At 49.7% G+C, this 15,694-nt stretch overlaps 1 protein-coding gene across 4 annotated transcripts in view; it reads right to left on the bottom strand.

The window, feature by feature from the left end:
* METTL15 (methyltransferase 15, mitochondrial 12S rRNA N4-cytidine) overlaps window positions 1–15,694 on the bottom strand; it is a 560,008-nt gene that overhangs the window by 534,356 nt on the left and 9,958 nt on the right. The window contains exon 1 of one of the 4 annotated variants that reach the window (XM_063944420.1): window positions 13,667–13,750. The exons of the other annotated variants lie outside the window; for them this stretch is intronic. Within the exon in view, the coding sequence (XP_063800490.1) occupies window positions 13,667–13,749 (83 nt within the window). The 5' untranslated portion in view covers window position 13,750. Of the gene's footprint in view, window positions 1–13,666; window positions 13,751–15,694 lie in introns of those variants that run through there. 4 annotated transcript variants of the gene reach the window in all.

The raw sequence follows: 15,694 nt of genomic DNA, 5'->3' as shown, positions 1-15,694 counted from the left end.
GGCTAACAGCATCGTCACCTTCCATGTGAGATATTTGAAGTCCACAGTGGTGAGTGGTTCAAACCAATGTGACTTTAGAAAACTCAACACAACATTTAGATCCCAAGGTGCCACTGGAGGCACAAAAGGAGGCTGTATATGCAGTACCCCTTTTACAAATGTCTGAACTTCAGGCATTGAAGCCAGTTCTTTCTGGAAGAAAATCGACAGGGCCGAAATTTGAACCTTAATGGACCCTAATTTTAGGCCCATAGATAGTCCTGTTTGCAGGAAATGGAGGAAACGACCCAGTTGAAATTCCTCTGTAGGGGCCTTCTTGGCCTCACACCACGCAACATATTTTCGCCAAATGCGGTGATAATGTTTTGCGGTTACGTCCTTCCTGGCCTTGACCAGGGTAGGGATGACTTCATCTGGAATGCCTTTTTCCCTCAGGATCCGGCGTTCAACCGCCATGCCGTCAAACGCAGCCGCGGTAAGTCTTGGAACAGACAAGGCCCCTGCTGGAGCAGGTCCTTTCTCAGAGGTAGAGGCCACGGTTCGTCCGTGAGCATCTCTTGAAGTTCCGGGTACCAAGTCCTTCTTGGCCAATCCGGAACCACGAGTATAGTTCTTACTCTTCTCCTTCTTATGATTCTCAGTACCTTTGGTATGAGAGGCAGAGGAGGGAACACATACACTGACTGGTACACCCACGGCGTTACCAGGGCGTCCACCGCTATTGCCTGAGGGTCCCTTGACCTGGCGCAATATCTGTCTAGTTTTTTGTTTAGACGGACGCCATCATGTCCACCTTTGGTTCTTCCCAACGGTTTACTATCAGGTGGAAGACTTCTGGGTGAAGTCCCCACTCTCCCGGGTGGAGGTCGTGTCTGCTGAGGAAGTCTGCTTCCCAGTTGTCCACTCCCGGAATGAACACTGCTGACAGTGCTATCACATGATTTTCCGCCCAGCGAAGAATCCTTGCAGCTTCTGCCATTGCCCTCCTGCTTCTCGTGCCGCCCTGTCTGTTTACGTGGGCGACTGACGTGATGTTGTCCGATTGGATCAATACCGCCTGACCCTGAAGAAGGGGTTTCGCTTGACTTAGGGCATTGTAAATGGCCCTTAGTTCCAGAATGTTTATATGAAGAGATGCTTCCATGCTTGACCACAAGTCCTGGAAATTTCTTCCCTGTGTGACTGCTCCCCAGCCTCTCAGGCTTGCATCCGTGGTCACCAGGATCCAATCCTGAATGCCAAATCTGCGGCCCTCTAGTAGATGAGCACTCTGCAGCCACCACAGAAGAGACACCCTTGTCCTTGGCGACAGGGTTATCCGCTGATGCATCTGAAGATGCGATCCGGACCATTTGTCCAGTAGATCCCACTGAAAAGTTCTTGCATGGAATCTTCCGAATGGAATCGCTTCGTAAGAAGCCACCATTTTTCCCAGGACCCTCGTGCACTGATGCACTGACACCTGGCCTGGTTTTAGGAGGTTCCTGACTAGCTCGGATAACTCCCTGGCCTTCTCCTCCGGGAGAAACACCTTTTTCTGGACTGTGTCCAGAATCATTCCTAGGAACAGTAGACGTGTCGTTGGAATCAGCTGCGATTTTGGAATATGTAGGATCCACCCGTGCTGACGTAACACTACCTGAGATAGTGCTACTCCGACTTCTAACTGTTCCCTGGACCTTGCCCTTATCAGGAGATCGTCCAAGTAAGGGATAATTAAGATGCCTTTTCTTCGAAGAAGAATCATCATTTCGGCCATTACCTTGGTAAAGACCCGAGGTGCCGTGGACAACCCAAACGGCAGCGTCTGAAACTGATAATGACAGTCTTGTACTACAAACCTGAGGTACCCTTGGTGAGACGGGTAGATTGTGACGTGGAGATAAGCATCCTTGATGTCCAGAGACACCATATAGTCCCCTTCTTCCAGGTTTGCTATCACCGCTCTGAGTGATTCCATTTTGAATTTGAACCTCTTTATGTAAGTGTTCAAGGATTTCAGATTTAAAATTGGTCTCACCGAGCCGTCCGGCTTCGGTACCACAAACAGCGTGGAATAATACCCCTTTCCCTGTTGTAGGAGGGGTACCTTGATTATCACCTGCTGGGAATACAGCTTGTGAATGGCTTCCAAAACTGCCTCCCTGTCGGAGGGAGACTGTGGTAGAGCAGACTTCAGGAACCGGCGAGGGGGAAACGCCTCGAATTCCAGTTTGTACCCCTGCGATACTACCTGTAGAATCCAGGGGTCCACTTGCGAGTGAGCCCACTGCGCGTTGAAATTCTTGAGACGGGCCCCCACCATGTCTGAGTCTGCTTGTAAAGCCCCAGCGTCATGCTGAAGACTTGGCAGAAGCAGGGGAGGGCTTCTGCTCCTGGGAAGCGGCTGCATGGTGCAGTCTTTTTCCCCTTCCTCTGCCCCGGGGCAGGAAGGAATGGCCTTTAGCTCGCTTGTACTTACGGGAACGAAAGGACTGAGTTTGAAAAGACGGTGTCTTTTTCTGCTGATGTGAAGTGACCTGGGGTAAAAAGGTGGATTTTCCAGCCGTTGCCGTGGCCACCAGGTCCGATAGACCAGCCCCAAATAACTCCTCCCCTTTATACGGCAATACTTCCATATGTCGTTTGGAATCCGCATCGCCTGACCACTGTCGCGTCCATAACGCTCTTCTGGCAGAAATGGACATAGCACTTACTCTTGATACCAGGGTGCAAATATCCCTCTGTGCATCACGCATATATAGTAATGCATCCTTCAAATGCTCTATAGTTAACAGTATATTGTCCCTATCCAGGGTATCAATATTTTCAGTCAGGGAATCCGACCACGCGACTCCAGCACTGCACATCCAGGCTGAAGCGATTGCTGGTCGCAGTATAACACCAGTATGTGTGTATATACTTTTAAGAATATTTTCCAGCCTTCTATCTGCTGGTTCTTTGAGGGTGGCCGTATCAGGAGACGGTAACGCTACTTGTTTAGATAAACGTGTGAGCGCCTTATCTACCCTAGGGGGTGTTTCCCAACGCGTCCTAACCTCTGATGGGAAAGGATATAGTGCCAATAATTTTTTAGAAATTAGCAGTTTTTTGTCGGGGGAAACCCACGCTTTTTCACACACCTCATTTAACTCATCTGACTCAGGGAAAACTATTGGTAGTTTTTTCACACCCCACATAATACCCTTCTTTGTGGTACTTGTAGTGTCAGAAATGTTCAATGCCTCCTTCATTGCCGTGATCATGTAACGTGTGGCCCTACTGGACATTACGTTTGTCTCCTCACCGTCGACACTAGACTCAGTATCTGTGTCTGGGTCTGTGTCGACCCACTGAGGTAACGGGCGTTTTAGGGCCCCTGATGGTGTCTGAGACGCCTGGACAGGCACTAATTGATTTGCCGGCTGTCTCATGTCATCAACCGTTCTTTGCAAAGTGCTGACATTATCACTTAATTCTTTAAATACGATCATCCAGTCAGGTGTCGACTCCCTAGGGGGTGACATCACTAACCAAGGCAATTGCTCCGCCTCCACATCATTTTCCTCCTCATACATGTCGACACACACGTACCGACACACAGCACACACACCGGGAATGCTCTGATAGAGGACAGGACCCCACAAGCCCTTTGGAGAGACAGAGGGAGAGTCTGCCAGCACACACCAAGCGCTATATATATATATATATATATATACACACAGGAATAACCTTATATAAGTGTTATTCCCTTATAGCTGCTGTTTATATAATTTTTAGCTGCCAATAGTGCCCCCCCTTCTCTTTTTTACCCTGATTCTGTAGCAAGTCTGCAGGGGAGAGTCAGGGAGCCGTCCTTCCGGCGGAGCTGTGAGGGAAAATGGCGCTTGTGTGCTGAGGAGATAGGCTCCGCCCCTTCACGACGTCCTTATCTCCCGCTCTTTTCTGTAAAAATGGCAGGGGTTAAAATACATCCATATAGCCCAAGAGCTATATGTGATGTATTCTTTTGCCAACCTAAAGGTATCATCTGTTATATTGCGTCTCAGGGCGCTCCCCCCCAGCGCCCTGCACCCTCAGTGACCGGAGTGTGAAGTGTGCTGAGAGCAATGGTGCACAGCTGCGGTGCTGTGCGCTACCTTAGTCTGAAGACAGGATCGTCTTCTGCCGCCGATTTCACCGGACCTCTTCGCTCTTCTGGCTCTGTAAGGGGGCCGGCGGCGCGGCTCCGGGACCCATCCAGGCTGAACCTGTGATCGTCCCTATGGAGCTAATGTCCAGTAGCCTAAGAAACCCAATCCACTCTGCACGCAGGTGAGTCCGTTTCTTCTCCCCTTAGTCCCACGATGCAGTGAGCCTGTTGCCAGCAGGACTCACTGAAAATAAAAAACCTAAAATACACTTTTATTCTAAGCAGCTCAGGAGACCCACCTAGCCTGCACCCTTCTCGTTCGGGCACAAAAATCTAACTGAGGCTTGGAGGAGGGTCATAGGGGGAGGAGCCAGTGCACACCACCTGATCCTAAAGCTTTTATTCTTGTGCCCTGTCTCCTGCGGAGCCGCTATTCCCCATGGTCCTTACGGAGTCCCAGCATCCACTAGGACGTCAGAGAAAACCTAACATATACTTTCTTTATAGGAGCTCAGGAGAGCCCCTAGTGTGCATCCAGCTCGGCCGGGCACAGAAATCTAACTGAGGTCTGGAGGAGGGGCATAGAGGGAGGAGCCAGTGCACACCAGATAGTACCTAATCTTTCTTTTAGAGTGCCCAGTCTCCTGCGGAGCCCGTCTATTCCCCCCATGGTCCTTACGGAGTTCCCAGCATCCACTAGGACGTCAGAGAAATATATATATATATATATATATATATATATATATATTATATATATATATATATATATATATATATATATCTCTACATACTAGGGTCTCAATCTCTGTTGATAAGGTAACTGTCCACGCTGCCACAGCGCTATAAACCCATGCCGACGCAATCGCCGGTCTGAGTAGTGTACCAGAATGTGCACGCTATCTGCAGGATCCCTGGGAATAGCTGTTACGACAGGGCTACCTTTTGTGACACCCTAGGGGAAGATTCCCATCGTATCCTGGCCCTAGTGGGGAAAGGATACTGCCTGAGAATTCTTTGTGGGAAACTGCAGTCTCTTGTCTGGAGATTCCCGCTCTTTTTCATCATGAGAGGAGGGAAATTTACCTCAGCTTTCTGAATACTTTCCTGCCATTTTGGCTGTAACTTTGCATTATCGTAGTCGACACTGGAGTCAACCTCCGTGTCGATATCAGTGTTTATTATTTTTAGATAGTGAGCATTGAAAGACTCTGAAGGTCTCTGCGACATAGGGACAGACATGGCTAGATTTCCTGTCTGTTCTCTAATCTTTTGTGCCATAAATTCACCTTAGCACTTACACATATCCAAACAGGTGTCGGCGTTGTCGACGGAGACACCCTCTCACACACATATTAGCTCCATCTCCTCCTTAGGGGAGCCTTTTACCTCAGACATGTCGACACACACGTACAGACACACTACACACACAGGGGATGCTCTATTTAAAGACAGTTCCCCCACAAGGCCCTTTGGAGAGACAGAGAGAGAGTATGCCAGCACACACCCCAGCGCTATATGACCCAGGAATCACACAGTAACGTAGTGTTAACCCAGTAGCTGCTGTATATATTGTTTTTACGCCAAATTTATGTGCCCCCCTCTCTTTTTCACCCCCTTCTATCGTGCTTCTGCAGGGGAGAGCCTGGGGAGCTTCCTCTCAGCGGAGCTGTGGAGAGAAAATGGCGCTGGTGAGTGCTGAGGAAGAAGCCCCGCCCCCTCAGCGGCGGGCTTCTGTCCCGCTTTCTGTGTAAAAATAATGGCGGGGGCTCATACATATATACAGTGCCCAGCTGTATATATGTTACTTTTGCCAAGAGGTACCATAATTGCTGCCCAGGGCGCCCCCCCCCCCCCCCCTGCGCCCTGCACCCTACAGTGACCGGAGTGTGTGGGTAGTGTGGGAGCAATGGCGCACAGCTGCAGTGCTGTGCGCTACCTCATATGAAGACAGGAGACTTCTTGCTTCACCCGCCGGCTTCTGTCTTCTGGCTCTGCGAGGGGGACGGCGGCGCGGCTCCGGGAACGGACGACCAAGGTTAAGATCCTGTGTTCGAACCCTCTGGAGCTAATGGTGTCCAGTAGCCTAAGAAGCGCAACCTAGCCGCAGTCAGTAGGTTTGCTTCTCTCCCCTCAGTCCCACGTAGCAGAGAGTCTGTTGCCAGCAGAAGCTCTCTGAAAATAAAAAAAACCTAACTAAAATACTTTCTTATTAGCAAGCTCAGGAGAGCTCACTAAAATGCACCCAGCTCAGTCCGGGCACAGATTCTAACTGAGGTCTGGAGGAGGGGCATAGAGGGAGGAGCCAGTGCACACCAGTAGTACTAAATCTTTCTTAGAGTGCCCAGTCTCCTGCGGAGCCCGTCTATTCCCCATGGTCCTTACGGAGTCCCCAGCATCCACTAGGACGTTAGAGAAATAGATTTACCGGTAAGTAAAATATTATTTTCTCGAACGTCCTAGTGGATGCTGGGGACTCCGTAAGGACCATGGGGATTATACCAAAGCTCCCAAACGGGCGGGAGAGTGCGGATGACTCTGCAGCACCGAATGAGCAAACACAAGGACCTCCTCAGCCAGGGTATCAAACTTTTAGAAATTTGCAAAAAAGTGTTTGAACCTGACCAAGTAGCCGCTCTGCAAAGCTGTAAAGCCGAGACCCCTCGGGCAGCCGCCCAAGAAGAGCCCACCTTCCTAGTGGAATGGGCCTTAACTGATTTTGGCAGCGGCAATCCAGCCGCAGAATGAGCCTGCTGAATCGTGTTACAGATCCAGCGAGCAATAGTTTGCTTTGAAGCAGGAGCACCAAGCTTGTTGGAAGCATACAGGATAAACAAAGATTCTGTTTTCCTGACCCTAGCCGTTCTGGCTACAAAAACTTTCAAAGCCCTGACTACATCAAGTAACTCAGAATCCTCCAAGTCACGAGTAGCCACAGGCACCACAATAGGTTGGTTCATATGAAAAGATGACACCACCTTTGGCAGAAATTGCGGACGGGTCCGCAATTCTGCCCTGTCCATATGGAAAACCAGATAGGGGCTTTTATGTAACAAAGCCGCTAATTCTGACACATGCCTAGCTGAAGCCAAGGCTAATAGCATGACCACCTTCCACGTGAGAAATTTTAACTCCACGGTCTTAAGTGGCTCAAACCAGTGCGACTTTAGGAAACTCAACACCACGTTAAGATCCCAAGGTGCCACTGGAGGCACAAAAGGGGGCTGAATATGCAGCACTCCCTTTACAAACGTCTGAACTTCAGGTAGAGTAGCCAGTTCTTTTTGAAAGAAAATGGATACGGCCGAAATCTGGACCTTAATGGAACCCAATTTTAGGCCCAAAGACACTTCAGACTGTAGGAAGTGAAGGAAACGGCCCAGCTGGAATTCCTCCGTAGGGGCATTCCTGGCCTCACACCAAGCAACATATTTTCGCCATATACGGTGATAATGTTTAGCCGTCACGTCCTTCCTAGCCTTTATCAGCGTAGGAATAACCTCATCCGGAATGCCGTTTTCTGCTAGGATCCGGCGTTCAACCGCCATGCCGTCAAACGCAGCCGCGGTAAGTCTTGGAACAGACAGGGCCCCTGTTGCAACAAGTCCTGTCTTAGAGGCAGAGGCCAAGGGTCCTCTGTGAGCATTTCTTGCAGCTCTGGATACCAAGTCCTTCTTGGCCAATCCGGAACAATGAGTATTGTTCTCACTCCTCTTCTTCTTATGATTCTCAGCACATTGGGTATGAGAGGAAATACATAGACCGACGAACACCCACGGTGTCACTAGTGCGTCTACAGCTATCGCCTGAGGTTCTCTTGACCTGGCGCAATACCTCTGTAGCTTTTTGTTGAGGCGGGATGCCATCATGTCTACTTGTGGCAGTTCCCACCGACCTGCAATCTGCGCGAAGACTTCTTGATGAAGTCCCCACTCTCCCGGGTGGAGGTCGTGCCTGCTGAGGAAGTCTGCTTCCCAGTTGTCTACTCCCGGAATGAACACTGCTGACAGTGCTCTTACGTGATTCTCCGCCCAGCGAAGAATTCTGGTGGCTTCCGCCATCGCCACCCTGCTCCTTGTGCCGCCTTGGCGGTTTACATGAGCCACTGCGGTGATGTTGTCTGACTGAATCAGCACCGATTGGTCGCGAAGCAGGGTCTCCGCTTGACGTAGGGCGTTGTAGATGGCCCTTAGATCCAGGATATTGATGTGAAGGCAAGTCTCCTGACTTGACCACAGCCCTCGGAAATTTCTTCCCTGTGTGACTGCTCCCCACCCTCGGAGGCTTGCGTCCGTGGTCACCAGGACCCAGTTCTGAATGCCGAATCTGCAACCCTCGAGAAGGTGAGCACCCTGCAGCCACCACAGGAGAGACACCCTGGCCCTGGGAGATAGGGTGATCAGCCGATGCATTTTTAGATGTGATCCGGACCACTTGTCCAACAGATCCCATTGAAAGGTCCTCGCATGGAACCTGCCGAAAGGAATGGCCTCGTATGATGCCACCATCTTTCCCAGGACTCGCGTGCATTGATGCACCGACACCTGTTTTGGTTTTAATTGGTCTCTGACCAGTGTCATGAGCTCCTGAGCCTTCTCCATCGGGAGATAAACTCTCTTCTGGCATGTGTCCAGAATCATGCACAGGAAGGGCAGACGAGTCATAGGAATCCAGCCGTGCTGTTGTAACACTTCCCGAGAGCGTGCTACGCTGATCAGCAACTGCTCTCTGGACCTCGCCTTTATGAGGAGATCGTCCAAGTACGGCATAATTGTGACTCCTTGCCGTCGCAGGAGCACCATCATTTCCGCCATTACCTTGGTAAATATTCTCGGTGCCGTAGAGAGACCAAACGGCAACATCTGGAATTGGTAATGACAATCCTGTACCACAAATCTGAGGTACTCCTGATGAGGTGGATAAATGGGGACATGAAGGTAAGCATCCTTTATGTCCAGAGACACCATAAAATCCCCCCCTTCCAGGCTTGCGATGACCGCTCTGAGCGATTCCATCTTGAACTTAAACCTTTTCAGGTATATGTCCATGGATTTTAAATTCAATATGGGTCTGACCGAACCGTCCGGTTTCGGTACCACAAACATGGTCGAATAGTAACCCTTTCCTTGTTGAAGGAGGGGGACCTTGACCACCACCTGCTGAAGATACAATTTGTGAATTGCAGCTAACACTATTTCCCTCTCTAAGGGGGAAGCTGGCAGGGCCGATTTGAGGTAACGGTGGGGGGGGCATCTCTTTGAATTCCAGCTTGTATCCCTGAGACACAATCTCTATAGCCCAGGGATCCACCTGGGAGTGAACCCACTAGTGGCTGAAATTTCGGAGACGCGCCCCCACCGGGCCTAGCTCCGCCTGTGGAGCCCCAGGGTCATGCGGTGGATTTAGTGGAAGCCGGGGAGGACTTCTGTTCCTGGGAACTAGCTGTATTGTGCAGCTTCTTTCCTTTACCCCTGCCTCTGGCAAGAAAGGACGCACCTCGGACTTTCTTGCCTTTTTGTGATCGAAAGGACTGCATTTGGTAATACGGTGCTTTCTTAGGTTGTGAGGGAACATATGGCAAAAAAATTGACTTTCCAGCTGTAGCTGTGGAGACCAGGTCCGAGAGACCCTCCCCAAACAACTCCTCACCCTTGTAAGGTAAAACCTCCATGTGCCTTTTTGAGTCGGCATTTCCTGTCCATTGCCGATTCCACAGGACCCTTCTGGCAGAAATCGACATTGCATTTATTCTAGAGCCCAGTAGGCTAATGTCTCTTTGAGCATCTCTCATATATAGGACAGCGTCTTTTATATGCCCCAGGGTCAGTAATATAGTATCCTTGTCCAAGGTATCAAGTTCCTCAGATAAGGTATCCGTCCATGCTGCTACAGCACTACACATCCAGGCCGACGCAATCGCCGGCCTTAGTAAGGTACCTGAATGTGTATAAATGGACTTCAGGGTACCCGCCTGCTTTCTATCCGCAGCATCTTTTAGGGTGGCCGTATCCTGTGACGGCAGGGCTACCCTCTTGGATAAGCGTGTTAAAGCTTTGTCTACCCTAGGGGAGGATTCCCAGCATAACCTGTCCGTTGGCGGGAAAGGATATGCCATAAGCATCCGTTTGGAAAACTACAGTTTTCTATCTGGAGATTCCCAAGCCTTTTCACATAACTCATTTAACTCATGTGAAGGGGGAAAGGTCATCTCTTGCCTTTTTTCCCCATAGATATAAACCCTCTTGTCAGGGACTGGGGTTTCCTCTGTGATGTGCAACACATCCTTCATTGCTATAATCATGTAACGGATGGCTTTAGCCATTTTAGGCTGTAACTTTGCATCATCGCCATTGACACTGGAGTCAGAATCCGTGTCGATATCTGTGTCAACAATTTTGGATAGTGGGCGCTTCTGAGACCCCGACGGCCTCTGCGACATAGGATCAGGCATGGGCTGAGACCGCGGCTGTCCTAAGGCTTCAGCTTTATCCAACCTTTTATGCAAGGAAGTAACATTATCATTTAAAACCTTCCACATATCCATCCAATCGGGTGTCGGCGGCGACCACACATTCATTTGTTCCCGCTCTGCTTCCACATAGCCTTCCTCGTCAAACATGCCGACACACCACACACACAGGGGGATGCTCTTTTTGAAGACAGTTCCCCCACAAGGCCTTTTGGAGAGACAGAGAGAGAGTATGCCAGCACACACCCCAGCGCTATATGACCCAGGAATCACACAGTAACTTAGTGTTAACCCAGTAGCTGCTGTATATACTGTTTTTGCGCCAAATTTATGTGCCCCCCTCTCTTTTCACCCTCTTCTACCGTGATTCTGCAGGGGAGTGCCTGGGGAGCTTCCTCTGAGCGGAGCTGTGGAGAGAAAATGGCGCTGGTGAGTGCTGAGGAAGAAGCCCCGCCCCCTCAGCGGCGGGCTTCTGTCCCGCGTTTCTGTGTAAAAATATGGCGGGGGCCCATGCATATATACAGTGCCCAACTGTATATATGCCCACTTTTGCCAAGAGGTCTCTGATTGCTGCCCAGGGCGCCCCCCCCCCCTGCGCCCTGCACCCTACAGTGACCGGAGTATGTGGGTTTAGTGTGGGAGCAATGGCGCACAGCTGCAGTGCTGTGCACTACCTCATATGAAGACTGGAGTCTTCTGCCGCCGATTTCGAAGTCTTCTTGCTTCTGTCACCGGCTCTGCGAGGGGGACGGCGGCGCGGCTCCGGGATCGGACGACCAAGGGTGCGATCCTGTGTACGATCCCTCTGGAGCTAATGGTGTCCAGTAGCCTAAGAAGCAAGACCTATCTTCAGTGAGTAGGGCTGCTTCTCTCCCCTCAGTCCCACGTAGCAGAGAGTCTGTTGCCAGCAGATCTCTCTGAAAATAAAAAAACCTAACAAAATACTTTCTTTTTAGCAAGCTCAGGAGAGCTCACTAAGTAGCACCCAGCTCGTCCGGGCACAGATTCAAACTGAGGTCTGGAGGAGGGACATAGAGGGAGGAGCCAGAGCACACCAGTATCCAAATTCTTTCTTAAAGTGCCCTGTCTCCTGCGGAGCCCGTCTATTCCCCATGGTCCTTACGGAGTCCCCAGCATCCACTAGGACGTTAGAGAAATTGGTAATGACAATCCTGTACAGCGAATCTCAGGTATTCCTGATGGGGGGCATATATGGGGATATGAAGGTACGCATCCTTTATGTCCAGACACACCATAAACTCCCCCTCCTCCATGTTGGCTATTATCGCTCTGAGTGATTCCATTTTGAATCTTTTTATGTACAGGTTTAGGGATTTCAGATTCAAAATAGGTCTGACCGAACCGTCCGGTTTCGGTACCACAAATAGGGTTGAGTAGTAACCTCTTCCCTGCTGGTGTAGGGGAACCTTGATTATCACTTGCTGTATACACAGCGTTTGAATTGCAGCTAACACTACATCCCTTTCCGATGTGGAAGCTGGTAGGGCCGATTTGAAAAAACGGCGCGGGGGCACCTCCTCGAATTCCAGTTTGTACCCATGGGAAACTATTTCCAACACCCAGGGATTCAGGTCTGATCTGACCCAGGCATGACTGAAAAGTCGAAGACGTGCCCCCACCGGTGCGGACTCCCTCAGGGGAGCCCCAGCGTCATGCTGTGAGTTTTGGAGCAGCCGGGGAGGACTTTTGGTCCTGGGCACCTGCCGAAGCAGGTGCTCTTTTGCCTCTGCCCTTACCTCTGGCGAGGAAAGAGGATCCCCGACCTCTTCTGGACTTATGCGACCGAAAGGACTGCATCTGATAGGGTGTCACTTTCTTTTGCTGTTGGGGAATATATGGTAAAAAATTTGATTTACCTGCTGTAGCTGTGGAAACCAGGTCCGTCAGCCCATCCCCAAACAATACCTCACCCTTATAGGGTAGTACTTCCATATGTTTCTTGGAATCCGCATCACCCGTCCATTGGCAAGTCCATAAGGATCTTCTCGCCGAGATAAACATGGCATTGGCCCTAGAAGCTAGCAGTCCAATGTCCCTTTGAGCATCCCTCATAAATAAGACTGCGTCTTTAATATGGGCTAGAGTTAAGAATATAGTATCCTTATCCATATTATCAAATTGATCTGTCAGCTCATCTGTCCAAGCTGCAATTGTGCTACACACCCATGCCGACGCAATTGTCGGTCTTAGCACAGCACCCGTATGAGAATAAATACACTTTAAGGTAGTTTCTTGCCTGCGATCTGCAGGGTCCTTAAGGGCCGATGTGTCAGGAGACGGTAGCGCCACTTTCTTGGACAAGCGCGTCAGGGCCTTGTCCACAGTGGGGGGTTATTCCCAAATCTCCCTGTCCTGCTTAGGGAAGGGGTATGCCATATAAATTCTTTTGGGGATCTGCGGTCTCTTTTCCGGAGTCTCCCAAGCTTTTCCAAAAAAATCATTTAATTCATGAGATGTGGGAAAATTAATAATCTGTTTCTTTTCCTTAAACATGTGTACCCTTGTGTTGGGGACCGAGGGTTCATCCTCAATATGCAACACATCCCTTATTGCCACAATCATACACTGAATGGTTTTAGTCACCCTAGGGTGCAATTTTACTTCATCATAGTCGACACTGGAATCAGAATCCGTGTCGGTAGTAGTGTCTTGTATTAAGGGACGCTTTTGAGACCCCGACGGGCCCTGTGAGTCGGTCCAATCCGAGGATTGACCCCCTGATGTCCCCCCTAATTCAGCCTCATCAAGCCTTTTATGTAAAGATGCCACACTTGCACTCAACATATGCCACATGTCCATCCATTCCGGAGTCGGCACAACCGACGGGGAAACACCACTCATTTGCTCCACCTCCTCCTTGGAGAAGCCTTCCGCTTCAGACATGTCGACACCACGTAGCGACACCCCACACACATAGGGATTAACCTACAAGGGGACAAAACCCCAACCAGGCCCTTAGGAGAGACAGAGAGAGAGTATGCCAGCACACACCCAGCGCTTAATAACACTGTGGAAAAATATGACCAGATAGCGCTTTTTTATATAATAATATTCCAATTCCCACTCACTGCGTCGCCAATGTGCCCCCCTCCTCTTTTTTCCAGCCTGTGAAGTTCAGCATGGGAGAGACCAGGGAGCCAGCGTTCAGCATGCAGCTTCTGTGGAGAAAATGGCGCTGGTTAGTGCTGAGGATCAAGCCCCGCCCACCCGACAGCGGGCTTCGGTCCCAGTGCTTCTTTTATTAAAATGGCGGGGGATTCTTGGATTTACTGCCTCCGCAGCCTAATCCATCTTAACATGCCCAGAAGTGAGGAATATTGCTGCCCAGGGCCCCCCCCCCCCTTCAGTGCTGCTCTGTGTGTGTATAGTGGGAGCAATGGCCTCATGAAGATCTGACGTCTTCTGCCTTCTCATACTCACCCGGCTTCTATCTTCGGCATCTGTGAGGAGGACGGCGGCGCGGCTCCGGGACGAACCCCAGGTGAGACCTGTGTTCCGACACCTTCTGGAGCTAATGGTGTCTAGAAACAGAGCCCAACCGTAAAGCCAGCCCTGCTTCTCTCTCCTCAGTCCCACGATGCAGGGAGCCTGTTGCCAACAGGACTCCCTGAAAATAAAAAACCTAACAAAATTCTTTTAAAACAGAAAACTCTGGAGAGCTCTCTGCAGTGCACCCTTTCTCCTCTGGGCACAGAATCTAACAGAGGTCTGGAGTAGGGGCATAGAGGGAGGAGCCAGTGCACACCCATAGTCAAAGTTCTTTTTAGGTGCCCTATCTCCTGCGGAGCCCGTCTATACCCCATGGTCCTTACGGAGTCCCCAGCATCCTCTAGGACGTAAGAGAAAGGGATTTAGGAGTCACTATTTCAAGTGACTTAAAGGCAGGGAAGCAATGAGAAAGGCAAGGCAGATGCTTGGTTGCATAGGGAGAGGAATCAGTAGCAGGAAAAAAAGAAGTAATAATGCCACTGTATAGGTCATTGGTACGGCCTCATCTGGAATACTGTGTCCAGTTCTGGAGACCATATCTCCAGAAGGATATAAATACATTAGAGAGTGTACAAAGAAGGGCAACTAAAATGGTGCATGGCCTACATCACAAAACTTACCCGGAAAGGCTAAAAGATCTTAATATTTATAGTTTGGAGGAGAGAAGGGAAAGGGGGGACATGATAGAAACTTTCAAATATACCAAAGGTTTTAACAAAGTTCAGGAGGGAAACATTATTCAAAGGTAGAGAAGTATTAGAACTCGAGGACATGCACTGAGACTGGAGGGAGGCAGGTTCAGGGGAAATTTAAGGAAAAATTACTTCACAAAAAGGGTAGTGGATAAGTGGAATAGCCTCCCATCAGAGGTGGTAGAGGCTAAGGCTGTTGAGCAATTTAAACATGCTTGGGATAGACATATGAATATCCTTACAAAGAATTAAGGTTCAAAAAGGGTTGAGATTACCTAAAGGATAAAAAAAGGGGCAGACTAGATGGGCCAAGTGGTTCTTATCTGCTGTCAAATTCTATGTTTCTATGACTTATACGGCAGTACCACTGGACTGGACTTATACGCCAGCACCAGGGACACCACCACTGGACTGATGCAGGACAACACAGCACCACTGCAATGGACTGGACTTATACAGCAGCACTGGACACCACCACTGTGACTGGACTGATGCAGCACAAGACACTACCACTGTACTGATGCAGGACACCGAGGACGGAATCCAAACCCCGCAAGAATGCGACAGTGGGATGATGACGTTTTGCCTCGTTCTGGTTTCCGAGTCAGGTGGGAAAACCTGAGCCTGACTCGGATCCGGGCTCGGGTAGTAAAGTTCAAGGGGGTTCGGTTCAAAGGGAACCGAACACGCTCATCTCTAGTTTTCGTGAGATCGCGGGTCCAATTTTGGCCATTAAAAATAGCTCTAAGTGGAGACCACGATAATGACCATCAATCATTAATCACAATTTCAGCACGTTTTTAAAAGCCAAAATTGCATAGGGCTAATTGGATACTGCTAAATATCTCTTATTCTACTAGTAAGTTATCATAGACGCAGAAAGCAAGCACAGTAATGCATGTGTAATTAGAATCA

The sequence above is a fragment of the Pseudophryne corroboree genome, chromosome 11, assembly GCF_028390025.1.
Source record: "Pseudophryne corroboree isolate aPseCor3 chromosome 11, aPseCor3.hap2, whole genome shotgun sequence".
Classification (NCBI taxonomy): Eukaryota; Metazoa; Chordata; class Amphibia; order Anura; family Myobatrachidae; genus Pseudophryne; species Pseudophryne corroboree.
Note: the sequence above shows the minus strand (reverse complement) of the source record. Positions and strands in the feature narration are given on the sequence as shown.